General features: G+C 39.6%; 1 protein-coding gene across 1 annotated transcript in view; it reads left to right on the top strand.

Moving 5' to 3' along the window:
- The window catches only part of LOC121868759, a gene marked incomplete at its 5' end in the record, with an annotated part of 64,702 nt that overhangs the window by 19,343 nt on the left and 17,476 nt on the right, over nt 1-27,883 (top strand). The window contains 7 exon segments of the mRNA XM_042369644.1: nt 6,253-6,685; nt 7,100-7,662; nt 9,567-9,735; nt 14,183-14,392; nt 17,224-17,316; nt 19,590-19,781; nt 23,215-23,310. Of these exon segments, the coding sequence (XP_042225578.1) occupies nt 6,253-6,685; nt 7,100-7,662; nt 9,567-9,735; nt 14,183-14,392; nt 17,224-17,316; nt 19,590-19,781; nt 23,215-23,310 (1,756 nt within the window).

A 27,883-nucleotide genomic window follows, 5' to 3' on the forward strand; every position in this document is an offset into this window, starting at 1 on the left:
CCAAGTGATACAAAACACTTCTTTAAAGATCATCTAATTCGAATATTTTCATAGTGAAGGATATACAAGTACTGTACATCGTTGTCTGTTTTAGATTATAAGTTTCCTCTTTTATCAGTACTAAATAGATTATATATTTATACAGGTAAACAGAAGTACTTGATTGATGGGATTTATTTCAGTACGTTGTGTTTATACGTTAGTGAAGTGCTCTTGGGTGATTAGTGAAGAGCTCTTGGGTGATTGATAGGGAAGGTGATTAGATTTGAGGTGTGGGTAGAAATATCAGTTGATCAGTTATTCAGTAAGTTATTCATTCATTGAGTTAGTTATTCAGTTAGTCTGTCAGTTATTTAACCATCAGTAATTCAGTCAGTCAATGTTCAGTCAGTTTGTTAGTCAGTTATTCGGTCAGTCAGTTAGCTAAATCTTACTTCACGATCCATCAACCAATGAGGTATAATTTTCAACCTTCCCAAACTTAACTTTACGGTTATGGCCCCTAATAAACCACACCTTACCTTAATAAACCACACCTTACCTTAATAAACCACACCATACCTGCCACTCACCTGACCATCCAGTAATTTTCGGCATGCGAGGTCTGTCTTCACTGTTTTCACTTTATGACACGATTTTTATAAACAGTTTCTGGTATTTCGGGATAAATTTCATTATTTTAAATATTTCTTAACTTCAAAAATACAATTAACATTCATCGTAGGTTTTGTTAACATAAGAAAAGCTTTTAATTCCCCAGAAGACAGTGAATTATCCCCTAAGGCCTAAGGTACAGTGATTTAAGACTTAACCTTTAGATAATGTGATCCATTCCTTGAGTAAGATGAAATTATATTCAGAGTTAAGTTACTGTATTTTACTTAGGGACTTAACACTTCACAAACATTTATGTATTCTTGGAGTTCTTTAACCCTGAATCGAGAAAATTATTGTACCTTCCCATTCTGTAATTCATAACACAGTGCAGCCGTTTACCACCAGCTGTAATTTTTTCCCCGAACTCTAGTCTGTCGGTCATTTACCTCCTTAAATATAAAGGCAAGTCTTCTCATACTGTTCAAGCCAAGTACAACTTCTCGAACATGGAAAACATGTTTGTCTACTTGGGGTTGATACCCTCCTCCCTCGATTCATCTTGTCTAACCACTGCTATGCTTTGTTTTTACAACTGGCCACAGTTTAAATTTGTTCATTATTACCTCTCCTAGTGCATGGGGCTCATAAAAGGATGTACTGACGGATATGGAGAAAGATAAAGAGGTTATAATATAACAGCTTTTAACCAAGTTCCCAGCACAACGGTGTTGGCAATATATATCAGAACCTGTAGTCTGCATAGATAAGTCAGTACTGAGAACTTGATAAAAAGCTGTCTGAGCCTCAAGTTGAGGCCCATCACTCTGGGCGGGAACTTTGAGCTCCGAGAAAGTAGTTAAGGTTGGGTAACATTTTTGCCTATTAATTTACTTGTGTAGATTACAGGTACTGCTCTACCTTAATTATATCTCCTTAATATAACCCAGACTTCATGTTACACACGTCGATCATTCAGTTTTCTTAATGTGTATTTATATTCAAGGTTCCTGATGTCTAGGATTAACTTTGTTACCCTTCTTTGAATGCTTCCTAGGGAATCCGTATCCATTCTATAGTATTGACAAAAATTTAACCGGATAATCCAAGTGAGGTCTCACATACGCAAGATATAGTTCTAAGATAACATCGATATTCCTGTGGTGTAATGGTCAGCATGCTCGTCTTGCAAGCGAGTGGACCCGGGTTCGATCCCCGGGCAGGGTGAAACTTTGGGCAAGTTTCTTTACGCCATTTGCCTCTGTCCACCCAGCAGCAATTGGGGACCTGGATGTTAATCGTGTTCCGGGGTAATGGAGAGCCAGTGCAGTTGGTGAGCTGTCCGGTCTTCTCGGACTACTCCTTGAAACTGGGTCATGCAGCTCGTTAACTCAGGGTGCGGTTGTTGTGTTGGCGGCAGCTTCTACACCTTAAACAAATTCAAGCCTAGGTGGCCCTAGGGCCGGCCATCCTCGATTTTGAGGGGCATCCAATATATTTATTATTATCCTGTTGCTATCGCTCCTAGGTAATTATGAACCCTAATACTTTGTTAGCCTTATTTCGTACATAAATGCATTGTTGTTTAGGTTTTGGGCCCTTTCTTATTATTACCCCTAAATCTTTCTCACTTTCGGATTTCTCTATATCAACGTTGTTCGGCTGATAGTTGGTTCTTCCATTTCCATTCCTTTGCCTTAAAAACTTTACATTATCCCATTAAATTTCTTCTGGCGTTTTCAGTCCTCACTAAAGTTTGTTTAGATCTTCCTATAATTTGTCTATGTCCTCGACAGATTCAATTATAGACCTTATTTTTGTGACATCATCAAATTTATTATGTTGCTGTCAATTCCTATCCCTATGTCGTTAATGTATATGATAAATATTAGCGTTACTCCAGTCGCATTATTTACCACTATTGCTGACTCTGCTTTCTGTCAGTTAACCACTCTGTAACCCAGTTTAGAATTTAGCCTCCAGTGTAATGTCTCCATTCTCCATGTTTGTCCTTCCCGGGGGCCCCGCCAAAAGCTTTGCTAAACTTGAGGTAAACCACATCATCGTCGTGTCTACCGTCCGCAGATTTGGGAAAATGTTTTATAGATTTGTAAGACACGAAGCCGTGCTGTGAGTCATAATCAACTTGTGTTTTTCGAGGTGGTGTCGGGCCTCTTCTGAAATGAAAGTCAGTTTTACCGTATTATGATTTAATATATGATTCCTATTTCACAAGTACTGGCGGTGTTTTAAGGCTTAATTAGTCAGACGCCCATCCCACACCACGCACACCCATCCCACACCACGCACACCCATCCCACACCACGCACACCCTTCCCACACCACACATACACCCCACATCACACACACTGACACCCACACCTGACACCTGACACCATGGAGGTATAAGTGGAGGTGGCGTGAGCGGTGTATAGCGCTGTCGGGAATGGAGCCAGCCAGCTGTGCTGTCGCTATACTGTGGTTGGCAAGAGCCCGCTGCCAGCCTCCACACCTCACGATGGAGAAATGAGCAATACTCTGAATGAATATTTTTCAACAGTTTTCACCATCGAAAATTTAAACATGATACCCGAGGCACCGACTATATACAGAGATAGTGAAGAAAATAGATTAAACGAGATAGTAGTGACTAGTAATGATGTTAGTAAGCAAATAGACAAACGAAAGCCTAATGAGTCACCAGGTCCCGATGAGATATTTGCCAGAGTATTAAAGGAATGTAAGGCAGAGCTTAGTATGCCCTTAGCAAATTTGTTTAAATGTCCATAAAAACGAATGTAATACTGATTTTCAAGAAGGGAGATAGATCACTAGGGCCCGGATAGTTATGCATTTGCATATTTCATATGCAAATGCATATTTTGCGTGATTTCTATGATAAGTGCATATTACCTAGATAACTGCATATAAATGCATATTTTGGTAAAATATTCATCTGGCAGTATCTCTTTGTTGCCACTGAATGAGCACACGTGGTACTGGGAGGTGAGGTGAGGTGTGGTTAGGTGAAGTGAGGTGAGGTCACGTCGCTTTAATCTGTCGTTTCCACACCTGGTCATGACTCATTGGACTAGTGAGTTAGTCAGTCAGGAGCAGTGCTGCTGTGTGGAGCTACTCTCTTCTGCTGCTCGTGAAAATGCCGAAAGTACAAAGAAACCAAAATGAAGTGCTGAGATCATATGTAAAGGAATTTGATGCATTTACTACTGATGGAAGTGTACTGTTTTGTAAATATTGTGAAGCACCAGTGACAGCGAGCAAGAAATTTCAAGTCCAACAACACCTTAAAACAAGCAAGCACATCCGACTCGAAGCTGTTAAGTCCAATAGTATACAAAAGGAGCAACAACTACTTCTTGCATGTTCCAGTAAGTCAGGGCCTGATCGTTCCCAGTTCAACGCAGATTTGTGCAAGGCATTTGTTTCAGCGGATATTCCATTGCATAAACTGAATAACAAGTGCCTAAAGTCATTCCTGGAACAGTATACTGGAAAAAAGGTGCCTGACGAATCAACATTACGTAAGAACTATGTTTCACAATTGTTCAATGACACGATGGAAATCATAAGGAGAAAGGCTTGTGGAAAGAAAATATGGGTGTCACTCGATGAAACCACTGATGTTGAGCAACGGTGTATTGTGAATCTTATTTTTGGTGTGTTGGGAGATGAAACAGAGCGAGGCAAATACTACCGAGTGAATGTTGGTGTACTATCTAAAGTCAACCACTCCACTGTTGCTGGTTTCTTCAACGATTCTCTGCAATTGTTGTGGCCAACGAAGTTATAGTATGGCTTTATAAGTGACATTTTTAGTGCATATAAATGCATATTTCCCCCTGTTTTTAGTGCATATTTGCATGCATATTTCATGGTTTTTTAGTGCATAACTATCCGGGCCCTATAGATCACTATCCTCTTACTACCGTCCAATCAATAATTTCAAACATCTATTCGAAATCACCTGGAGAAGCACAGGTTGATCAATGATTAAAAAGAAAAGTGGAGGCTCATGGCATTGGAAGAAATATTCTAAAATGGATAAGTGCGTGGTTATATGACAGGAAACCGCAAGTGATCAGTAACGGCACTAAATCCGATTGGAGTAACGTCACTAGTGGAGTATCCCAAGGCTCAGTACTTGGACCATTATTATTTATTATATATATAAACGACATAGATATCGGCGTAGACAGCAAGTAAATTTGCTGTTGACACTAAAATAGGGCGTGTAATTAATTCTGACGAGGACTCCGCAAAACTACAGTACTTAGGAGATGTAAACAGAGAAACCAGATATCAGATGAACAACGATGTTATAGAGAAATCCGAATCTGAGAAAGATTTAGGAGGAAGTAGAATCTTAAGCAAAGTAAACAATGTGTATTTGCTCGAAACAAGGCTAATAAAGTAAGGTTCATACAAAGGAGTGTTAGTTACAAGACTAGAGAGGTCATCCTAAAACTATATCTTGCGCTTGTGAGATCTCACTTGGATTACGCAGTTCAATTCTGTTCACCGCATTACAGAATGAATATAGAATCCCTAGAAAGAATTCAGAGGAGAATGACAAGAATAATCCCGGGCATTAGGAACCTTGAGTACAGGGACAGGTTAAAGCATCTTAATTTGCACTCCCTCGAGAGAAGTAGAGTGAGGGGCGATATGACAGAGGTGTATAAATGGAAGTCAGGCCTAAACAAAGGTACTCAAACTATCCAACCAGGAGCGAACTCGTAACAATGGTTTTAAATTAGACAAATTTAGATTTAGGCGCGAAATAGGTAAACATTGGTTTGGAAACAGAGTAGTGGATGAATGGAACAAGTTACCAAATATCATCATTAACTCGAATACGCTGAATAGCTTCAAACATAGGTTGGATGCTTATATGAGGGTGAGGGTGTGGAGGGGGGAAGTGTGTGTAGATCACTTGTTTACATTGGGACTATGAAGGAAGTTCTAGTTATAAACACAAGAATATAATGAAGATAACATAAAAAATAATAATAACAACAACGACAACATTAACAACACTCAACACTAATAACAAAATATAAAAAATAAACCTAACTTAACCTAACCTAACCTTACTTAGCCTCTTGCTGAGTTAGGTGTAGTGTGGTGTGGCTCCTCTGGCCTTGGTACTTTTCCAACATTGTGCATTTTGCATGAAATTCAGTTAGCCAAGTCTGGGAAAGTTTGGATAAAATAACTCGTCTATTTCGGCAGAATGTGGCTGAGGAGAAAGTTGGGAGCGGAGTTCTGGTGTGTGATAACTTGATAAGAGATAGGAAGTCTCACTTCAATGCAATGTACCCAGGGAGAGACCTGTATCGCGTGAGAAATACGGGTATACTGAATGAAACGAAAAAAAAATAAGATAAAATGTAAATGAAATACATAAGTCGGCACGTACTGTATGTTATGAATTATACAGTGTGTCTCATAACATATTAGATTATTTAAATAGTTTTGAGACACGCTGTATGTGACCTGATCTACGAAAGAGGTAATAAATGTGAATAATTTATTTCTATATCTATCTATCTATCAATCTGTTTATCTATCTATCTATCTATCGCATCCAACTAAACCATGTTCAAGTTATAACCTTTGTCGTTACACCTTCCACAGGACACGGGACGACCCCTGGGCCTGGCTGTGCACGAGTATTCCAACCACCTCAACCAACACCTAACCGACCCCCACCATGACTACCACGACTCCAATGAATACGACTACGGCGAATATGGCGACGAGTTCGATATTTATGGCAACGTAGATTACAACGACTTTCCCGACTACGTATACGACGACTATGCTGACTTTGAAGACGGGCGAATCTCGAGCACTCACGAATGGAATGATGAGAATAATTATATAGACGGAGAGGAGAGCGAGATGACAGTAGATGATAGAGAAGAGGCAAGAGGAAGGGAAGATAAACACAGTGAGATGAAGGAGATGTCAGACACGGGGGATGAGAGGCATGAGTTAGGTTCCTCCACCACAGCCACTGACGACGAGGATCTGATCGAGGGTTCCGGTGTTGACGACGGCAAGTATGGTGAGTAAAAATAGTATTGTTGTGATGTCTGGTGAATATTCTTTGTTTACACACACACACAGTCACATTGATTTAATTCATATTATTTTATACATATTGCGCAGAACCAAAACATGTTTGTGTCAGAACTGAGAACTGTGAGCAGATGAAAAAGAGCTCCTCATGCGGGTTTCTGTTGCTTGATATTTCTTCAGAAGTTTTCAGCTGGAAACTCTCTGGACTTTCGTTAACGTGTACAGAGGAAATAGTTTTACAAAGGCAAAATATAATGTCTAAAACTTCCTTGGGGATCTTACCCGAATCTTCGGCCATAAATAATCAGAATACGAACGACGTTTATGGAAGGGATGTTTAGATACGGGTCAAAGACTGCTAAACATTATTATTAAACAAGGATTTCGTTTAATCTTTCAGAGTTAACGTGGTCAGTGTGGTCAGGCTGCTCCACTTCCTGTGACGGCGGAGTTCGAATACGCTCCTACCGATGCTTACCCAACCAACTGCTCTTCGAAGAATGTGTCCATGCAGGGATTGAGACGCAGGAACAGAGAGCTTGCAACCTACAACCATGCCCTTCAACCACTCCCCGTACCACCACCACCACCACCACCAGTGAACCCACACACCCAGAGATGGATAAGATGATCCACACTATACCGTACATGACATCCACCGATACCTTCTCGCCCCCGCCTGTCACAGCTACTCCCTTGGATCAGCTAATGACCGTCACTGCCACCACCACCACCACCACACCATCCCCTCCTCACACTACCACAACTACTCCCATTACGTCAACCACAGCCAGGGCCAGAGTGGTGGAGATGCACCCGCTGTTCCCTACCACAGTGGTGAGTGCAGCCCATCAGCCTGTCAGCGAGCCATTCTATAACAACACGTCCAAGATGTATCTAGACGACAAGCATCACAAGCCCTCCAAGATGGACGACGCCAGACTGGACAACTCTGTATGGCAGGTGAGTCCGGGAAAATTATAAGGTAAAACCCACGCTTATGCGGGGTTCCTGATGATGGCTGCTCTGTTCCAAATGTTTGATTATCCAGATTTTGGTTATTGTAAGATGGATTAAACTCCACTTAGTAGAGCTAAGATTTACTGTTCATTATCTAATGATTTAAAACTCAAGTACAATATTTTTCGCTATATAAGAAATCACTAAATACAAGTCTACTTTTGCATATTATACACAAACTAAGATATCGAGAGCCAGGCCATAAGATCCTTTGTGACGTGACTCTTGATAAACCAGTATTATAAGACTAAAGCTGTGTGACTCCCTGACGCTACCTGTTGCCCTGACGACCGCGAGACCAGACACGGCTACTGTTCTAGACACTGGTCTCTTCTTTCTCGGGTAGCTGCTGATAAAGTTCATATAGTTCCATTAAAATTTGACAACGTTAATTTTTAGATGGTTTCTTCACAGACGGACACACTCACGGACAAATATGATCAAATCACTGATGGTGTCGAGGAGGTTGTCGATGTCTATGGCCTTTCTCAAGCACTAGTGTCTTATTGTGAAATGTTCTACAGTGGATGTGAAAGAGGTAGAGGTAATGGAAGATCAAGAGTTACTCCCAACCTTTCTTATCGACTCTCGCATTTGCCACGTATACCAACAACGCTTGAGAAGGTTACCATGATGCACTTCAATGGCTCAGTGACAAAAACAAGTAGAATGATGTTAAAGAATGGCGACAAGTTTTTCTTGATATGTAATCTAGATAACGATAATCGACTCATTACGTCGAATAACTTGTAGCAGTAACAAGAAACTATGCTAATTGGCTTTTAATTTTGTATTTTTTTCTTAACGAAATATATTCTTACCAGTGAACTTACCGGGATTGAAAATACTGGGAGTCAGATTACCAGAAGTGAATTATCCTAGAACCGGTCATGACAAGTACCGAATAACTTATGATGGGCAAATTAGTTTTCAATCCAATTTACCTTAAACGGGTATTGTAAGTAATATTTAGTTATATATTGTCTTTATATGGTACTAAATAGACTAATTAATTAATGGTTAAACCCTAACACCTCCCACATGTTGCAGTACATATTCAATACTTTTCTACATATGCTGTAAAGATTTGTCGACATTTGTATCCAAATATTAACATACAAATTGGATTAACACAAAGTGCCTACAAATGTTACTCAGGTAGATTGAATCAAGATATTAACCAGGGAATCACCTTGACAAAGCACCTGCTACGACAGGCTCCCCAACAACGTTATAGGACAAGAGGTGTTGTAAACACGCCCAGGTCCCCTAAATACTCGTATATCTGTATGGCCTCCAGGGTGTACTGTGCGAGCAATGACTGGTGCTTCAGGTAGGCGCTTTATTGATTACCTTCATCATCTAGGCAGGTGTGTTTGAAGCATTGAGATGGCACGCTATTATCTATCATTAATATAAATACCCGGTAAAATATATATATATATATATATATATATATATATATATATATATATATATATATATATATATATATATATATATATATATATATAATGTGTGTGTGAAACTATGATAGGTGTATAGAAAAATAAAGAGAGAGAGAGAGAGAACAAATTAAATTAATCATAAATAATCATGCAATAAAGACAGAAACGAAAAGAGAAAAGACAAGACAAAGACCAGAAAATAAAGTCAGAAAAATACTAAAGAGCAAAGACAGACGCAGAGACAGACAATAGAAAGACAAACATAACGAGTAAAGACTAACCTTTGCTTATATTGCTGAACAACATATGACCCATTAGTGAACATATGTAGAAGGGTCAACCCCAGCACCTTTTGGAAGTCACTAATTACCTGCCCCGGGTGTCTCTCCCCTCCTCCAGGAGACGATGACGGAGAGGGACATGAACGAGGTGCTGCCGAGGGGCGGCCCACCACCTGTGTCCTATAGCAAGAGGACGTCCTGGAACCACAAGTGGAGCTACCAGTATCACCACCATCACCACCACCAGCAGCAGCAACAACACCGCATGAGGCATCACCACAATAAACGTACGTTCAGTGTATACTCTGGTAGTGTTCCTTCTTTTACTGCGTGGTGCGTGCGTGTGTGCGTGTGCGTGCGAACTCATGATTGGATCGTGTGTATTTGTATAATCTGAGTTAAGTCCACATCAATATCGTGAATATTACCAGCCATCTTTTCACATGTAATGATTTGTTTATCCCATTCTTTTGTCCCGTCTGTTAAATTAAATTCCTTTTATTACCCAATATATCAAATCATTATTTTAATTTTTAATGGAAAGATTACAACTGTCATCATCATGGTAAAATGTGTAGGACAATTTCTAACATGCTTAGATACCTAGAGCTTTCATATGTATTCTCTTGGCTAACATCGTCTCGGGGACACGTGTTCGAAACTGTCCAATGGTCACAGAAATATAGAGTGATGTGTATGCATCATCCCGTATTCTCCCCAGACGAGAAAAATTCACAAATATATTCAAGGAACCATCTTTCGTGTGATGGCTCTCGAACCCTCAATCTCGGGGTGTGAAGGGGAGGAAGACTGACCACGGCAAAATCTATACATTGGGTGACGTGTGTGAATATTTGGCAGAATTTACGGTGGGTCTGCAGAAACTCGTTGTATTTTGGTGTGTTGGGTAAATCTCGACCCTCTGCCTCCGCTGGCGACGATTTTGCCCCCTCTGGCGTCCATTCCGTCCAACTTATATTTCCCTTGTCTCTCTTTCCTTCCTCGGGCTACCCCATTCTCCTCACTCTCACCTCACACCACCGTTCTCCCCACCTCATTCCTCACTCGTATTCTAACACCCTCGTTGTTCTTCTGTCCGGCTGAGTAACTGCTGCTTCCTGTCCCTACTGCCCTTCCTTCTTCACCTTCCTATTGTCCTTCCCTTCCTGTTCTTCTTTCCTCTCCTCCTCTCTCCCTGATCTTTCTCTTACTTCTCTCCGTTCCTCCCTCTGTCTCTTCTTTATTCATTTTTTTTGTGGTATATGTTGTGTGGCCTCATGTTGTCGGGGGTCACTGTGCCATTATGACACGGTGGCTGATTGGCACCATCCCCGTCCTCATCCTCTTCAGTCCTCTCCCTCCTAACACCCCATCTACGGCACCTCCCTCAGTGGTGCCTCAGCTGCTGCCACCATCCGTCACCATCGCTCACTCCCTCACCACACTCCGAAAACTCCGGCACGAGAACACAAAACTTTCGCAAATTTTAGACGAACCTATTTTTTGTTCCCGGCTGCTGAGGGCGGCAGTGTCGCGCACATGTGTATACATACATACCTGCCTACTTATATATTATGGTATACATTCAGACAATTGAGTATACTTACACACATTATATATATATATATATATATATATATATATATATATATATGTAACCGGTCGGAATTTGCTGGACTTTAATTTCTCACTTGACTTGGGGTTTATTAAAATTTAATAGATGGTAAAGGCAGTGGAAGCGCCCCTTTGAGAAAAATCCCGAACCAGCACAAGAACACTTAAATCTACTACACAAAATGAACTGTCCGTGACCCGTGGAAGGATAGCGTCTGTGACTGGGATGAATGAGACACACTGTAAAATTTAGACACTTATATTCCCTCCAACACTACAAACACAATCAAATAATGGTACACCAATATGCGCACCTCTTAACTTAAACTTAAAACACTACTCTGGGGAATAAAAGTTATAAATGACATAGAAATTATTAGAAACACAGGCAACAATAAATTTGAAGTATTAAGAAATGTTGCTTGCACACATGAAACAGGCCTCTTAAGGGCTTTCACAAAATAATATCAGTCACTTAGGAAATGGTATTAAAAAATAAGAAATTAACTACTCTACAATGAATAGGCCTTAAGGGCTTTCAACAAAATTATAGCACCCCAACAGATGTACACTTCCTAACCTAACCTAACCACTACTCTGGGGAACAAGGTTATACCTGAGATCAGAATTATGAAGAACAATTAGAGGCATTAAAAGAATCAAATCACAGTATCACTCTGGTTCCACTTAATGGCACAAACATTCAAAAAACACTACTATCAGAATTATTTAAGAAATATTAAACTACACACGTCAAGATAATATCAGTCTGAGGAATGGTGTTAACTACACCCGTAATAAGGAAGATAAAATGTTCCTCTAGGTATCTCCTAGAGTCCTAGACTCACGGTCTCAGTGTGTGACCATTAATATACTCAGATAGCCCCAGTGTACTCCCAGTGCGTCCATGGGCAGGAAGAGAGTGAGCCAATCAGACCTTGCGCAGTTGAGAGAAACTTTAGCTTCCCGTTAGCAAGAGGGTTTCACTAGCTGCTCGGGACATGTGGGGTTGTGCACCGGAGTGGTAAGAACTGATCACCCACTGCTGATGCTGGTCCCGTGTCGTGTTAGTTGTCGGGAGCACTCGTTCACTCAAGAGATCCTTTGCTACCCCGCTAAACAGTGACAGGCCTACACTGATCGGTCCAATGGCGACAATCGCCACCCTCAATCATCAACGGCAGTCAATCTCTCGCAGTCAACTCCGGTCAACTCCAAGTCAACTCCAGTCAACTCCAATCAAGTGGGTTCTGACGGAAACCCTGAAATGAACTCACTGTTAGCTCTAGTTTACTTTATCACTGCCCTATCTAACCCTGTCTGAGATCGAATGAGACTTACTTGTTATACTGCAATAGCGCAGCACAGGTGACTAGGCCACGTGACTATTTCTGATGGACGCGCGGAACGTCTTGTCTGTGTGAATGCTCTCCGGGACTGGCCTAGCCAGCATCGTCTCCCCAAGGCGCTAGCTTGGTCCTACGTGATATATTTACCGCCTAACTAATAACTCCTTGGGACACCCGTAACATTATTCAGACTGCTAAACGATCTATAATAATTTCAAATTCAATAATAGTCCCTTAACTTCATGAATCGCATCATTATTAATTCGGTAAATCACATTTAATATCATATAGGCCTAGTTCCGCAGTCTCTCGCTACGAGCAGGCAGCGCTCCCTCCCCTCAGATGACCTTGAACGCTCAGTATCACTCATGGCGGGGCATTTGAAATTACTCTGAAATTTCTGAATATTACATATATATATATATATATATATATATATATATATATATATATATATATATATATATATATATATATATATATATATATATATATATATATACACACACACACTCACTGTGTGTGGTGTGCGTGTGAGTGTAACATACATATAAATGTGTAAATATATTTCATTAATGAATATGTTTACTGTATGTATGTATGTATCCCCCCTTTTGAAAGCCTTTCCCCCGTTTGTATCAAGGTGGCCAGAACCTAACCCAACGTAAGGCAGACTCTCTCATCATTCATTTTAACTATGTTTAGTAATACGAGTTGATGAAGTTTTGCTATGCTCTTCCTCTCCAACACAACAACTCTACAGTTTCCGTGTGCATTACCCCTGTAGCTCCACAACCCAGCAGTACGTCCAGCCCCTTAAACCACTCGTCTCTGAGGCCTTCAGGTACGACCGCACACTGACTCTTCCTGGGTGTCCATCCTCTCCTATCCAGTACTTAACTCACGTCATCCTGCTACTTGCTTCTTGATCTATTCTCTCTCTCCTATTATCCATTCTTTTGTTCCCCAGTCTGCCTGATACTCCAAACACTTCTACATCTTTTTATTTTTGTGTTTCGTAGTTTTTCATTCCTGTTCAATCTACATCTTGTAATCAGTTAATATTATACTTTTAACTTATTTTTTTTTTTTTTTTGTATCGAGAGTCCTCAGTTAACACACAGTAATGTTGGCTCATCTATTAGCCTATATATTCACGCTCACAGGCTCCATCTTCCGTACTTGTCTCTCTTATCGTCAACACCCACGAAGACGCTGTTGCAACATGCCCCTGGAAGAGTCTACTGCCAGTGGGAACAGATCGTCTGCTCTTGACACCTTCTGACATGAGCTTCATTTCTGTGATATTTTAAGATAGTGTTTGACATTTTGTCTTTTAACTAAAAAAATTTCCCACAATGTTTTTCATCCTCTCAGTAGTGGTTCATGGAAGGGATGTCCACCACCGACAAGTGCACCCGGCAATATAACCATTTATTGCTGAGTGCACGAGAGTTAATGTACAAGGAGGAACTCAGTTATCCACTGATGTCGGGAATCGATCCCGCGAGGTGAAGACATGCCATCTGGGCAACAAAATACATATTGCACTTGTCTTAGAATTGTGTACTGTATACTGTATAGTCAGTCCGCACAGCCATTGTTTTTTACGATCATTAATATTCTGTACGTAATATTAAATATCTGTTTACGTGTTTAATCCACAAATAGTTCCATTACCTTCAAAATAAACTGCTGTGGAAAAAAGGGTGAAGACGATACGATGTATTGGATTATTATTGAGGTACTACAGCGTTCGCCTTAACTTCAGATACTGCGAACCAACATGGAGAGTGTGCAGGGGGGTGTCTTAACCAGGGCCTCTGTGGGTACGGCGGGGTGTGTCACTGTGCCCGTGGCTGGCATGGGCGCCGCTGTGAGATGGCTGAGTGTGGGCGTGGCTGCGTCAACGGTGGTGTGTGTGTGGCGCCCGACACTTGCCGATGTCCACCTGGATACTCGGGACCTCATTGTCAGGACGGTGAGTATTGTGTAATCGAAGTGAAGCCAGATTTGGGTTAGTGATTAGTCATCATAATAATCTATAATCGTTTATGCATTTCGATATAACTTTCTGTGTGACTTATTATGGTTATTACGTAATCGATTATGTACAAGAAATAACCTAAATATGTATTAAATTACCGTGTATTTATGATTACTTTTATAATTATCACTACTTTCAAGATTAAGCTACAGTAAGGTTTTAGTAGTTGTACTTTGAGAGTAAAGATGTTTCCCTTTGTAAGAGCTAATGTATTATTGACGTTTTGGAGTGTCACTGGTAGACCCTCACATCTGTGGTCGAATTTCAATCCATCCTATCCAAGCACAGTTAAAGAAAGCAAATTATAACTAGAAGTCATCATTGTACACTATTTCAAATGTGTTTTTTAATACATCAAATCTATACTCGTAAACTCAAACACTTTTCCCAAACTGCTTAATTAGGCAGGTAAGCTAAGCATCGCTCGTGATAGTCATGGCTGAGTTAGTGGTTGCAGTGGCATGCGCAAGGTAAAAAGTAATATATATATATATATATATATATATATATATATATATATATATATATATATATATATATATATATATATATATATATATATATATATATATATATATATATATATATATATATATATATATATATATATATATATATATATATATATATATATTCTTTTACGGGGATTAACCCACCCGGGCACAGGTCACTGGCCCACATCGGAGCCTGGGGGACAGAAATGTAATAATAATAATAAATAATAATTAATAATTCATAGTAAATAAAATTTACAATAAAAAATAAATAATGAAATAATAATGATAATAATAATAATAACTCTGTAGTAGTAGTAGTAATAATAATAATAATAATAAGAAAGAACCATGAATTCAAAAATGAAAAAAAGATCAAAAGTGAGAAACAATATACTGCATGTACTGTATATTGTGTTGTCAATAGTAAGAGAAACAATTGAGACCCTGCAATTGTGCGTAAATGAGGCAGAAAGTCAGATCAGCAACCTGAGAGCTGGTCACAATTTTCGTGATGCCATATGGCAGCAGGGTCTACCATTAGACAACACATTATGCTTCCAATATCTTCCCAGACGGTAGTACCTCCCTGTTTGGTAGCTGCTTACTATCTACTACTAGTTGGTGGAAAATACTGAGATTTGACTGTCAGTGAATCTCGCTCCCTTCATAGTGTGTCTCAATACACAATAGGGAGGAGCCTCTAGGGTCTGAATCATGTCGGTGTTGGTACAGTATACACCGGAGGGACTCGCTTCTCTTACCATGGAAAAAAACCGCAGTATTCTCTTCTTTTTTCACAGTTTACCCCAAATTCCAGATATTCCGACGTAGCAACAGTAAATCAGGTCTCTTCATTTGCACAGGTTCGCTACAGAAACAGAACATCACAGGGGTAAATCTTTTTTTTTATGCTTTCGAAAATTTTGCTGGCTGGTGCTTCAGTCACAGATTAAATCCTAGTAACTTTGCCTCGTACAAATGCGTTACATATAAAGTAGAAACATGATACAATATGCTGTATAACATGGTGACATACAATATATGGTTCTCAGGTCCTTAGTTCCCGGTCATTTAGAATAATAATCATGTATACATTTTACACGTAACTTTATCTTCCATTTTTTTTTTTATCAAAATTTTCAGGCTCCACAGTTTCGGTAGTTGCTCGCTGGCTGTAGGTTTGTGTCATTTTAGTTTACAAAAAGTCATTGTACTATATATAATTTTCTAGAGATATACTATACGATCAAATTAGCTTCACATTTGTTTAAATACACTGGTTATATCGTTAGTGTTCGCTGTAGTGTTTTGTGATCAACGAGCATCGTGCCTTGTTTCGTGTTGCTAATTTCATAAACTCTTATATCTTTAACGTGTGTTTTACTACCGTGTTATTACCCCATTGCCAGCGCCTCTCTTTATTAGACTCCACACGAGAGGAAAACTGTTTCATGGTCGCTCTTATTCGTATAGACAATAAACATGAAAACTTTGATGATCCTGACCGTCTGCATGAAATGAAAAATTTGTATTACTGAATAGGATTTTAATATCAATCAGTATTTTACCAGTGTTGTTCCCATTTTGTGTTGATATTTTAGATCTTTTACAACTTAAGGTAATGAGTATTGTAGTTTAGTCATCGACAATTATAAGGCGCGTCTCCTTGGTTGTAGATGTAAATGCAAGAAGAGGGAATTTTATGAGTAATTCAAATTCCAGGATATATAACAACAACGATAGATTTAAGTAGAGGTATAAATGATTGATATACGAATTCCATGTTCCTCATGATCCACTAAGTTAGTTTTAAGGTTGGTTAAACATAGACCAGGAAATTGAATGTATTTTGGTGTAGTGCTTGACCAGGTAGTGCCAGTCACCGTGCCTGGGCATTATTCCCACCTCCTGACACCATATTATGATAATAAAACGTTTTGATATACTTTGTTATTTCTACGAGAAGTATTCTTAATGTATATTGCAACAATTTTCAGGAACTTCAGCTCTCTCTCTCCTGTCCAATAAGACCTCGCCTAAAGCTGTTTCCGCTAGGGTCCCTCCTTTTCATGGTGTATATAATTCTTACTGCAAACAACAACAATAACGTTGATCAAAGGGTGAAAGTTATCCACCGTACATGACCAAACCCAAACTTCATCTTCCCAATTACTCACACTCTCTGAGCAGGCGTTTAGTTGGTAGGGGATGCGACAAACCATCATAGTAAATCAGTTTTCTATAGTTATCCCTCTGTTGGTCTCTCAGCTGTGTGTAATCCAGCTTGTGGTAACGGTGGGACGTGTGTCATCCCTGGCCTGTGTGTGTGTCCTTCTGGCTATGTCCCTCCTCTCTGTACCCGTAAGTTTTGCTTTTATAATTTCAGTTTATAGTTTTCCTAAAAAATTCAACTCTGTTTATTTTGATAATTTTGCTGTTTTTGTTAAATTGTTTCAGTTTAGTTGATTTATTTGTGTATGTGGTAATAATGATTGATTTGTTGGTTTTATGTAACTGAGTGTGTTTATTTGTTTTTTTCTGATAACTTAGATGCTCTTTTTTAGATGACAGTTATGATTAGTTGGAAAAAAAATAGTTATTTACTTTGACATTTTTTGTTTAATTGGTTAAGTTAGTTTAATTTAATAATTTGGTGACGTTTGGTTTTCTATAAGTCAAGTTTACCCCCAAAAATGCGCTTTTACTTTGTGTTATACTTGATTACAAAATAAACTCTAATTTCTTCGTTTTTTTTTTAAGTAAAATAAAAAAAAAAAATTTTAGTCTTTTAATTTTTTTTTAATCATGGCTCCTCTACCTGTCATTCTCACGACACCAGCCCGTGTATCACAAGCCCTTTGTCTTATACTCTGACATCAACAATTACTACTGCATCCGGAACTCAATCTATTGTTGGAATCACTATTGTTTTAGACATTCGGATATCAGTGGCCTACTCATGAAAACACTTGCAGGTGAAGAGTTCCGGAATAATTACAGCTCTACATTGTACCACCGCCGTTAATTACAAACCATTTTATTAAATTCTGAAAGCAATTTGTTGTGAAGTATTCGACTTGTTATGTGATGGAATATTCAGTGGTGACACCAGGAAGCCGGGACCTTTGTTCACTGGAATTAAATATTTGTTAGATGGATATAATTTAGTGGTGGTAATTAATTATTGAACGTGACTCCACACAGTTCAGAACCTTGTTACTTGGACTGTTACACTGATGATTATATTTGATGTTTAACTGTAATACTGTACTAGAGAATGTGACCAGTACATAATGACGGGAGAGTTACACTACCAGCACACAACACAGGCCCTGGGCAGCGAAGGCTCTACAGAGGGCCTCGCTGGAGCAATATTAGCCTCGTATATCCCGGGGCCGGGCGCCTCGCTTTACCAGGCCACAGGTATTATTACATGGCTTTATGACTTCCTCTAAGAGCCTTGTTATGGCCGACGCCCTGGAGGACTCGCCTGCAACATTGCTGCAGTTTTTCACAGTTACAACGTGGAAGTTCCCGCGCCTCTAATTAATTCGAATTTTCCAGCATTTGTTGTGATGGTTTGTTATTGGTGGTACGGATGAGAGGGATTATCACTACTTAATAACGTTTTATCGGATCCATCTGCAACATTGCAACATTTTTTACCCAGCTGCATTGACAAAACACTAGTGCTGTGAAGCTTACTTATTCATGACGAAAAAAATAAAAAATATTAAAATTTCCGATCAGCAAATATTTAGAAACACGTGTAATCGTTTTTGCTGCATATATATCAAGGAGACGTTTGGAAGGAGCCTCTCTGATGAGATCACTTTTCTGTGGTTGTGATATTTGGTCGTTCAAGACATTGGTAGGAGGAAGAATTTCACTCAAAAAGATAAACCGAATTTATGGTTCGTGTTTCGTTAAGTTTGGTGGGATGGTAATTTGCGTCCGTGTTATCATACTTCACCGTATTCGAGCAAACCCTTATAAGAATCTCTGAGTGTTGGTACTGTTCATGATTCACTCGCTGGTGTTTTCATTTTTCTCTTTCATGTTATTGTTACTCATAATTATCACATTTTTTTTCATTATTCTCACATTCAATATGGTTTAATTTTGTTTTACATTAATTTTAGTTATTGGTTATAATTATCATCTGCCTAACAGTTCCACCTCCATGAGTTTTATGGTTTAAATTAATCATAAATATCTTCATCACAATTACGTAAAAAAGAAAGACGAAAGATAATGAATTAATAAATAGTAAAGACAATAATAAAAGAATAACATAAAAACACGTACAATATTGTAAATCTTTAATCGTAAATTTTGAGGATTTTTTTATCTTTAATTTTTATGATAAATTTGAGGATATTTTTTGTAATTTTTAATGTTAATTCTTTAGCTTTATTTACTTTGTAGTTTATAGTATTTGTTTCTTTTCTCTATAATTTTATCTATTCTGTAGTTTATCAGTCTTTCATTATTAAGTTTGTTTTATTTTGTTTCTTTTTTACTGATGTTATTGATTTCTCCTTTATCCTCATATTTATTATAGCTTCCTTACCTCTTCCATTCTATTATTTAGTTTTGTTTTGAAATCCTCATTCCTTGACCCTGTTCCATAGCCATGTGCACGGTAAGATGTCTACACGGCGGGGAGTGCACGGGCGTGGAGCGATGCACTTGTCCTGGGGGTTACACGGGTGCACGGTGTGAGTCAGCAGTGTGCACGCCCTCCTGTCAACATGGCGGCCGCTGCGTCGCTCCCGGCGTGTGTTCCTGCCCTTCTGGTTATGGTGGTCCAATCTGCCAGCGACGTGAGTGTGTGTGTGAGGGAAGGGGCGGGGAGGATGACTGGTAAAATGGGCCCAGTCGTAATAAAGTCCCCAAATTAACCACTAGGAATGAGTTCTGAGTCCTAACAGGCCTTGATAATTATATATTAGTTAAAAAACAGATTAGGTCGGGGCCCATAAGTAATGGGTGCGATTTGAATTGTAACAGAAAGAAATTACATAAGTGGAGGGGGGGAGTGGGGAAGGAGGGCAGGTAGAAGAGGATATTATGTATGCGGAGGGGTTGTGGAGGGGGAAGGAGAGCTTAACTGTAATGGAAGGGGATTCTCTTCCTGGAGATTTTCATTACTACGATGAGAGAAATGACTGAAGATTCTCCTGATGGTCTGATTGATTGATTATTATTATCTACACCGCCGAGGTCTCTCATTTATGGCTACCTGTCTCCCCAAAGGTTTAGTAAGGGCCTTCCTACCTGGGTCTAGTGTTAGTACAGGAGAACACAGGAGTACCCGGAAAGAACACGTGACGGTCGGTAAGCTGATACTGGATAACACAATTCTCGTATCCTGTTCAACGGGGATATAACCCAAGTCGCTTTACTATCAACCTAAATCCAAATCTCAGTCTATTTGTGCCGCTCTAGATTGTGCATAAAATAGCCTTTTATAGCAGCAGACACGAACCAACAAGATAACCAAATCTGAACTAACTTAAACTAACGATCTTTAGTTTATAACCTACGGTCTACCCGGATCTATCTCGGACATAGACTGAGCGTCAGACATGGGTTAGCATGCACTTTTTTCTCCATATGGGACGTGGGAACGGCGATTGAAACCTGAGAAAGAAAAAAAATAATAATAAACATTACTTTCTCCATAAAACATTAAGCTGAACCACGTGATCAGGGCCCAAATATGCTGAGAAGAAACTCGAATATAATGGAGGTGTTGCCTCCATCTCTTGACCTCTGCCTTCACGAAGGTCACACTTTATTATATAAAGTGCTTGAATTAAATTTTAAAACTTGTTGGTAAATGCATAAAATGTATATTTTCAATGAAATTCAAAACTTACCGTATATCATCTAAATTGAACTCAAGTAAACTATTTAACATTGCAAGACAAATATTAAAACCTTCTCATAGTTAAAATCTGAAACTAGACTACAGGTCAAAACATCCCTGCAGTAAACACTCACAACACAACAACAAGTGAAGACAAAAGTGAGCATCATCAACATACTATAATGGTAGACGTGTATGAAAAAAAAACCACTATTTTCTGTGAAGTCATTCCTTATTCGAATTATTAAATATTTTTATCCTACATCGCTAATGGTTACATACTACTTCCACACTATTAATTACACTCAAATAACGTAAAGCCAAGACATCCCCCACGTTACGGAATTTTGAACTAATGACTATAATTCTAGGTTACGGAAAAAATTAAGCTTTGTCCTTACAGAATTTTTTTAAACTTTTAAAAATTTTAAGAAAAAAAAGTCGTGATCTTTCCAAAAATATTAAAAATTATTTCGTGTGGAGTCTCCGTGGTGCTCACCTCCCCAGTTGTCGGCAACCACCACAACAATGGCGCTGCTCAATTAGAATTCCTTCCACAGCTTGTGTTTAGTGAAGCATCTGTACTCATGACTATTTGTTCTTATGGAATTTTGGTTAATGTATTAAGATTTTCAAAAGAAAAAATCGCGATATAGTACAAAAAATTCACCGAAATTATAACATTTATTTCGTGCGGATTCTGACTCTGTTTTCCAAATCCAGCTGGTGGCAGCCACAACAACAATGGCACTACTCAGTTTGAATTCTTTACCCAGTTTGTGTTCAGTTATGCATCTGTGTTACTGTGTACCCTTATTCAAGATGAGTGGAAAAAGACCATCAAGTTCAAGCACTTGCAGTGGTGATAAAATATTCCATAAAGGAATTGCATTGGATATTAAACTTGATGTTTTAAGGAGGTAATTCCCAGTAACTCTGCTTCCACAACCTCACCACCACCTGCAGCACTCAACATCGTTTCTGGTAAGCAAAATTCGAGAGTTTTCTTCATTTTTTATCGTGTTACTTCGTGAGTAACTCATTGTATGTGGTTAAACCGTCTAATTTCATACATATTTGCTTGTGTCGCGTTTTTGGTCTCAGAAACATGGATACACGTTATCTTTTCTACCACACGCTAACGGTTCTCACACCACCTCCATAGACAGAACACATGGGTTTTCTTTCTGTATGTCCGTCTGTCCAACATTTGGGATGCTCTTTTGTGAAATCAACTCTGCCAATTTTCATTTCCAGTAGAGAATCTTGTTATTTAGCACCAACCTCTTTAAGGTACAGTATAGTACATATACCTACTCTAACAGTTATTATATTGAGTCTGTCTTCTGTTTTCAATCTTACATTATATGAAATTTATCTGAGGTAAACATTAGTCCACTGTTGATTCCGAACAAACGGTGGTGGTACAGGTGTTAGGGCATTTAAAGATACAGCCGCAAACACAAATATAGTAACCGTATTAAATAGTATTACGGGTGCAGGTACAAATATAATGAGTGGTACATATTAAATAACAGGTACGAATATAATGCAGGTACAGGTAAAGTTATAAATCGCAATTAAAGTGGTTTCAGAATGATGCCACAAAGAATCACTCAAACACAGCTTCTTTGACGTGTAGTTTTCCCCCGAACAGAATACGTTGTAAATATAAATTCTTCCCGACATTGAGAGGCATGCAAAGGGAAAGGCGAAGGACGTAGTTTAATGGAATAAGGATTTTTTTTTTTACCCTTTTCTTTGTCATTTACTAGTAATGTTTTTGTTTGTTTTTTTCATTTTATAATTGTAAGTATGAATTAGTTCTGTTTTTTATTCCCAAGTCTATTATGTTCTTTTAGTTATGACCAATTTAAGTTTTGATGTTCTTTTATTTTATTCCTTATACAGTTTTCATCTACATAATTTTTTCGTTAATTTTATTTCTGCTTTATGTCGATTTAATATTTATCTGATCAGCAAGTGGTACTTTTTTTTTATTAATTGTCTTATTTTCTTTGTTTTTTGTGTGTGATTTATTTGTATTTTTCCTGTTTTCAAGAGACTTTTTTTTTCTTTTTCTTTTTCTTTTAGTTAGGAACATCGCAGGTTATCCACGGCAGCTACATACATATCCACTCATGTTATCCAGACTTGTTATATGCAGGTCTTCCTTATCCACCCATCCATCCAAATCTATGTGTTTTCTCCTTTTCATCCATGTATACCTATCCAAATATCCACCTTTCTATCTAATCCCTCTATCACCATATATCCACGAATCAATTCAGGCATGTATCCAGTCCCGGTGTCCACCTATCTACTCCTTTAGTGTCTGTGTCCATCCTGTGTCCACGTATCCATGATTGTGATGTGTGTTACAGCTGTGTGTCGGCCACAGTGCCAGAACGGAGGGACGTGTTTGGCACCGTACCTGTGTCGTTGTCCTGCCGGCACTCTTGGCACTTACTGCCAGAAATGTGAGTCTTCAGTCTGTTATGTTTACTTCTGTTTTATTAAGTTTAGTTATTTTTATGATTATTTTTCCTTTTGTTTTTGTTACGTATTATTATTGTTTTCGCTGACTGGAAAATTAGGCGGAATATATCTTACTCTAGTAGACTCAGATTGTCGTTCTATGAATTAATAATGAAGTTTTTCACAGCCATGTTCCTTGTCACAACTCCGACACAACAAAAACGTATTAGAAGTTGGCCCATCTTGTTATAGGATACCGAATTGAATACGGTTAGCAAATCCATGGTTACCGAGGAGTATTTTTCTACATTTTGACCGCTGGTAGACTTGGACTCACCTTATGTGTGGTGTTTATGTAATGCGAACGAGCCGAGCGAGTGAACCACTGTGTGGCATGAATGAGCATGTGCACGAGTGCTGTCCTCTAGTGGCGTGATTGATGTGTGCTTGAGTGCTGCCACCTTGCGGTGTGAATGAAGTTGGATGTCTGAATAGTTATAAGACATAGCACGAGGTTTCGTGGTCATGTGTATTACCCTATGAGACAGATTGTTTTCTGCTGCACCACTGTACAGACCTCTCCCAGTAAATTCAGTAAATTGTGTCTGTGAAGACTGTTTCATTGAGCCGTCAGTAACCAAGGAGAACTTGAATACCTTACACGTCATCACTATCCTGATACATACATTTTGAAAATTGTCCTTTTCTTGGTTTTTAAGGAATCCAATATTATGAAAATCAAATTATTTTTTTTTCTGTCATTCATTTGTATTCTCACCAATAGCTTTAAGTGGCTTGATGTTCAGAATGTTTCGGTACAACGCTGATGGTTAGGTTATTTTTAGTCTCTTGTGAATGAGAATTGTGTGGGGCTACAGTATATACTAGTCACTTGTGTTTGTCTTGTTGTTTTATGTATAGGTGCTGTAATGCCGGGTGTTTGTCTTGTATATACTGTACAGTATATAGTATTGGCTCTTGTCATCATTGTCGTCACTATTTTATTAGTTTATATAGTGTATTAATTTATATTTTTAATTATTTTTTTTTAGTTCTCTTTATCATTTTACATTTCCTTAAACTAATTGATTTTGTGATGATAGTACAGTTTCCTCCACATGAACATACCACAGTCTGGGAGTGTGTGAAGGCCCGGATACAAGATGTGACATGCAGCATCATCGTCATGGCTGAATGAATGGGCGTGAAACAGAGTAATTACCCTTTTTGCGATGAGATACAAACAGTAAAGGAGGTAAAAAGATAAACGGACCCTGTTATACGTGTTATGGAGCATTGTTGTGTAGCCACAACCGAGTGACTAGGACCGAACTACCAGGAACCGGCAAACGAGATAATCCACGGTTCCACGCCCATGACTACGGCGCTGCTTTGCCACATCTTGCAAATCCCCCCCCCCCCTCCACACACCTAGGCTGTAGTACGTTCATGTGGAGGCAACTGTACATTAGATTGGACTATTTTAATCATATTCAGTGTGAGGGATATAAGTGATACTATACATGAGGACAAATTCGCTATTTTCGAGAATTTTACTCTTTATTTTGTGAGGCACTTGGGGAAGTACTGTACTCGCTCCAAAAAGTATCTTTAGGGAGGAGTCTGATGTATTTCAAAATGAATACTGCAACTCCTGTTCTTTCGGCAGTGTTGTTAGAATTCTTCGTCCCTTGTCATATTTTCACACACAAAAACGTAAATATACATTTGTGAGGTACAGTGTGACCTATACTCAAGGTAAGGCCGGGTTAATACACCATTGGATTTACGAGTCAATCCAGGACGTCAGTCACATTGTTCTGGCGTCACATAACACAGGAGGAATGAAATAAGACAGGTAGCGTGGCCACTACTGTACCACCACCTCTACAAATTTACATTTGATCCAACACATCGGTTAATTGAATATTTTTATTGGGATTATATTAATAAAACGTATTTAAAAAGTTTGTACTAAAATAGTTTCTAAATAATGAAAAAGTCTCGGGTATTTACACATATAATAATGCGCGTTGTGCTTGTGGAACAAGCTTAGCAACTTTGTAGTAATTGCTGGAACGCTGGAAAGTTTCAAAAGGAGACTGGATAGATTCATGGATGATAGAGAGTGGTAGTAACTCTCGACAGAAGCTGCCATGCACAGGCCAACCGGCCTATTGCAGACTCCTTATTTTCTTATGTTCTTATGTTCTAACAAACACGTGGACGAAGACCTCACTCACGTGTTTGGGTGTGCGTGCGTCCGTGCGTGTTTACACACACATACACACCCTGGAAAGGAATAACCTATGTCCTAGTCCATCTTCCCATACAAACGTAAAAAAGTCAGAGGAGGCTAAACACGTTTTCAAAAACCACCTCGATTATGTTCGTCATGAAGAAAACAGAAAACAGCAACGCTGTCGTGAATCAGGTTAATAGCCAGCGGCAATATTTTCACACCTACGAGTGTTGACACATCCTCGAGTCACCAAGACAAACATCTACGAAGAGCCACAAGCAAAGACCCTCCCACTGACACGACCACAGGGGACTATTATTCCTTCAAGAGCGAGACGTATAAAATGTAGTCATGTGTTTCGCTCAAGTGGCAGGTACCTATTTCTCGGTTCCGCTGCAGATGGTGTCTCCTTAGAATTCTCTTAAATACTCCGTCTGCCTGGCGGCCGACACTCCTGATTTAATTAGGCCCTACTTATTCGTCACATCCCTTTGTAGTTAGAAGAAGGAAGTGTAATTAGACCATCGCCGTTGGTAGCTTCCTTCCACCCCTCGTTACCAGTATAACCATCACAGTAGTCGGCCGAGAACCTTGTTCCCTGCTAAAGTCTAAACAACATATAATCGGGATGCTTCAGGGCTGTGAAGAGATAGACCGTCAATCTCAAGGACGGAAGAGATTAATCAAACTAGATATCAAGAATGTCTTCAACTTGGTCGGTGGAGTTGGTGTTATCAAAGCAGCGTGACAATATTCCCTGTTATCCCGAATCTTCATTTCTTGTTACAGTGGTGACTCGAAGCTGTTCTTCGGTGATCATCTTATTATCTGGAATGAAGATGTGTAACATGATCCCCTCCCCGTCCTTCCCTTTTGCCTTGTGACTAAGGATATTATGGGCAGCTTTAAAATTTAGTTCAACATCTGATTTTAGGCGTTGGTACTACTGTTGCCATGGCAGTCTCTCAATTGACAAATGTCAATCACGTAAAAGCTCACGAAGAGAAAGTCTGTTTTAACTTCTCATAAAGTATAATTGTTTCCTCCGACAGTTACATCGCTGACCAAGTTACAGGTTTTTATCGCAAGCCCAAGTCAGTGACTCAGCAGGAACCATCCTACTTCATGCCTCACTTGGATCAAGCACCACCGACGGCATACTCAGGAACAAACTAGTTGACTTTAAGAGGATGAACTACATAACAGACAATGCACAAAATGAATACGCCTTCTAACTCCTCGCCAGGTGTCTGCCCTTACCTAGGAAAACATGCAAATTACACGATTAGTCGTACGATGGTCAAAACACGTTTATAATGCTCAGGTAATGCAAGCTAAGTTCCTAGTCAGGTTTGGAAAGCTGGATGTCCACACAGCTTCAATAATTGTATGACCAGATTCACAATCATCGGCCGCCGCAGTCAAAGGCTCCACCTGTAGTGAGAGACTGCTGGAGTACGAGGCTCCACCTATGGTGAGAGACTGTTGGAGTACTAGGCTCCACCTATAGTGAGAGACTGCTGGAGTACGAGGCTCCACCTATAGTGAGAGACTGCTGGAGTACGAGGCTCCACCTATAGTGAGAGACTGAAGGAGTACGAGGCCCCACTTGTGCATCCGAATCGGCCCGAGATAAACTGTCTGGTTTGAGGCCACAAGTGCTCCCTCACTCCCGGCATTCCTTTCTCACCATCCCAAACTACTCAGTGGGTACCCGCATCGACTCTGAAGCCTTAGATCAAAAGAGGGTTGAACTTCTTGAACGTGTTTTGATCAGTAACGAAATGACTAACGACCCTGAGCATTTCAATGTCGCGGTTAAGAAGGAATATTAAATGTATTTCGGCACCTACGCCGTCTCCTCCTCCGAGCGGAGGGACGTCTACACGGTCTTTGATTCTCAGTAGTGTGTGTGTGTGATCTCTGCTCTCCGTAGCTGGCAAGATTATCGCCCGAGTCCTCCTGAACAGACTTCTTCCTGAGGCGGAAAACTTCCTCCCAGAATCTCAATGTGGTTTTAGACCATCACGTGGCACCACTGACATGATCTTTGCTGCCCGCCAGATACAGGAAAAGTGCAGGGAACAGCGTCGTCACCTGTAAATGGCTTTCATCGACCTAACCAAGGCCTTCCACTCGATCAACAGGGAAGCCCTCTGGTGGACCCTCAGCCGTGTTGGCTGCCCACCAAAATTCATCCCCATTGTGAGGCAACTCCACGATGACATGAACGGCAGTGTCCTGCACAACGGCACCCAGTCAGAGTTCTTCCCCATCCAAACAGGGGTTACACAAGGGTGTGTATTGGCACCAGCTCTCTTTTCCATCTTCTT

Source organism: Homarus americanus, unplaced genomic scaffold, assembly GCF_018991925.1.
Source record: "Homarus americanus isolate GMGI-L3 unplaced genomic scaffold, GMGI_Hamer_2.0 scaffold30535, whole genome shotgun sequence".
Lineage (NCBI taxonomy): Eukaryota > Metazoa > Arthropoda > Malacostraca > Decapoda > Nephropidae > Homarus > Homarus americanus.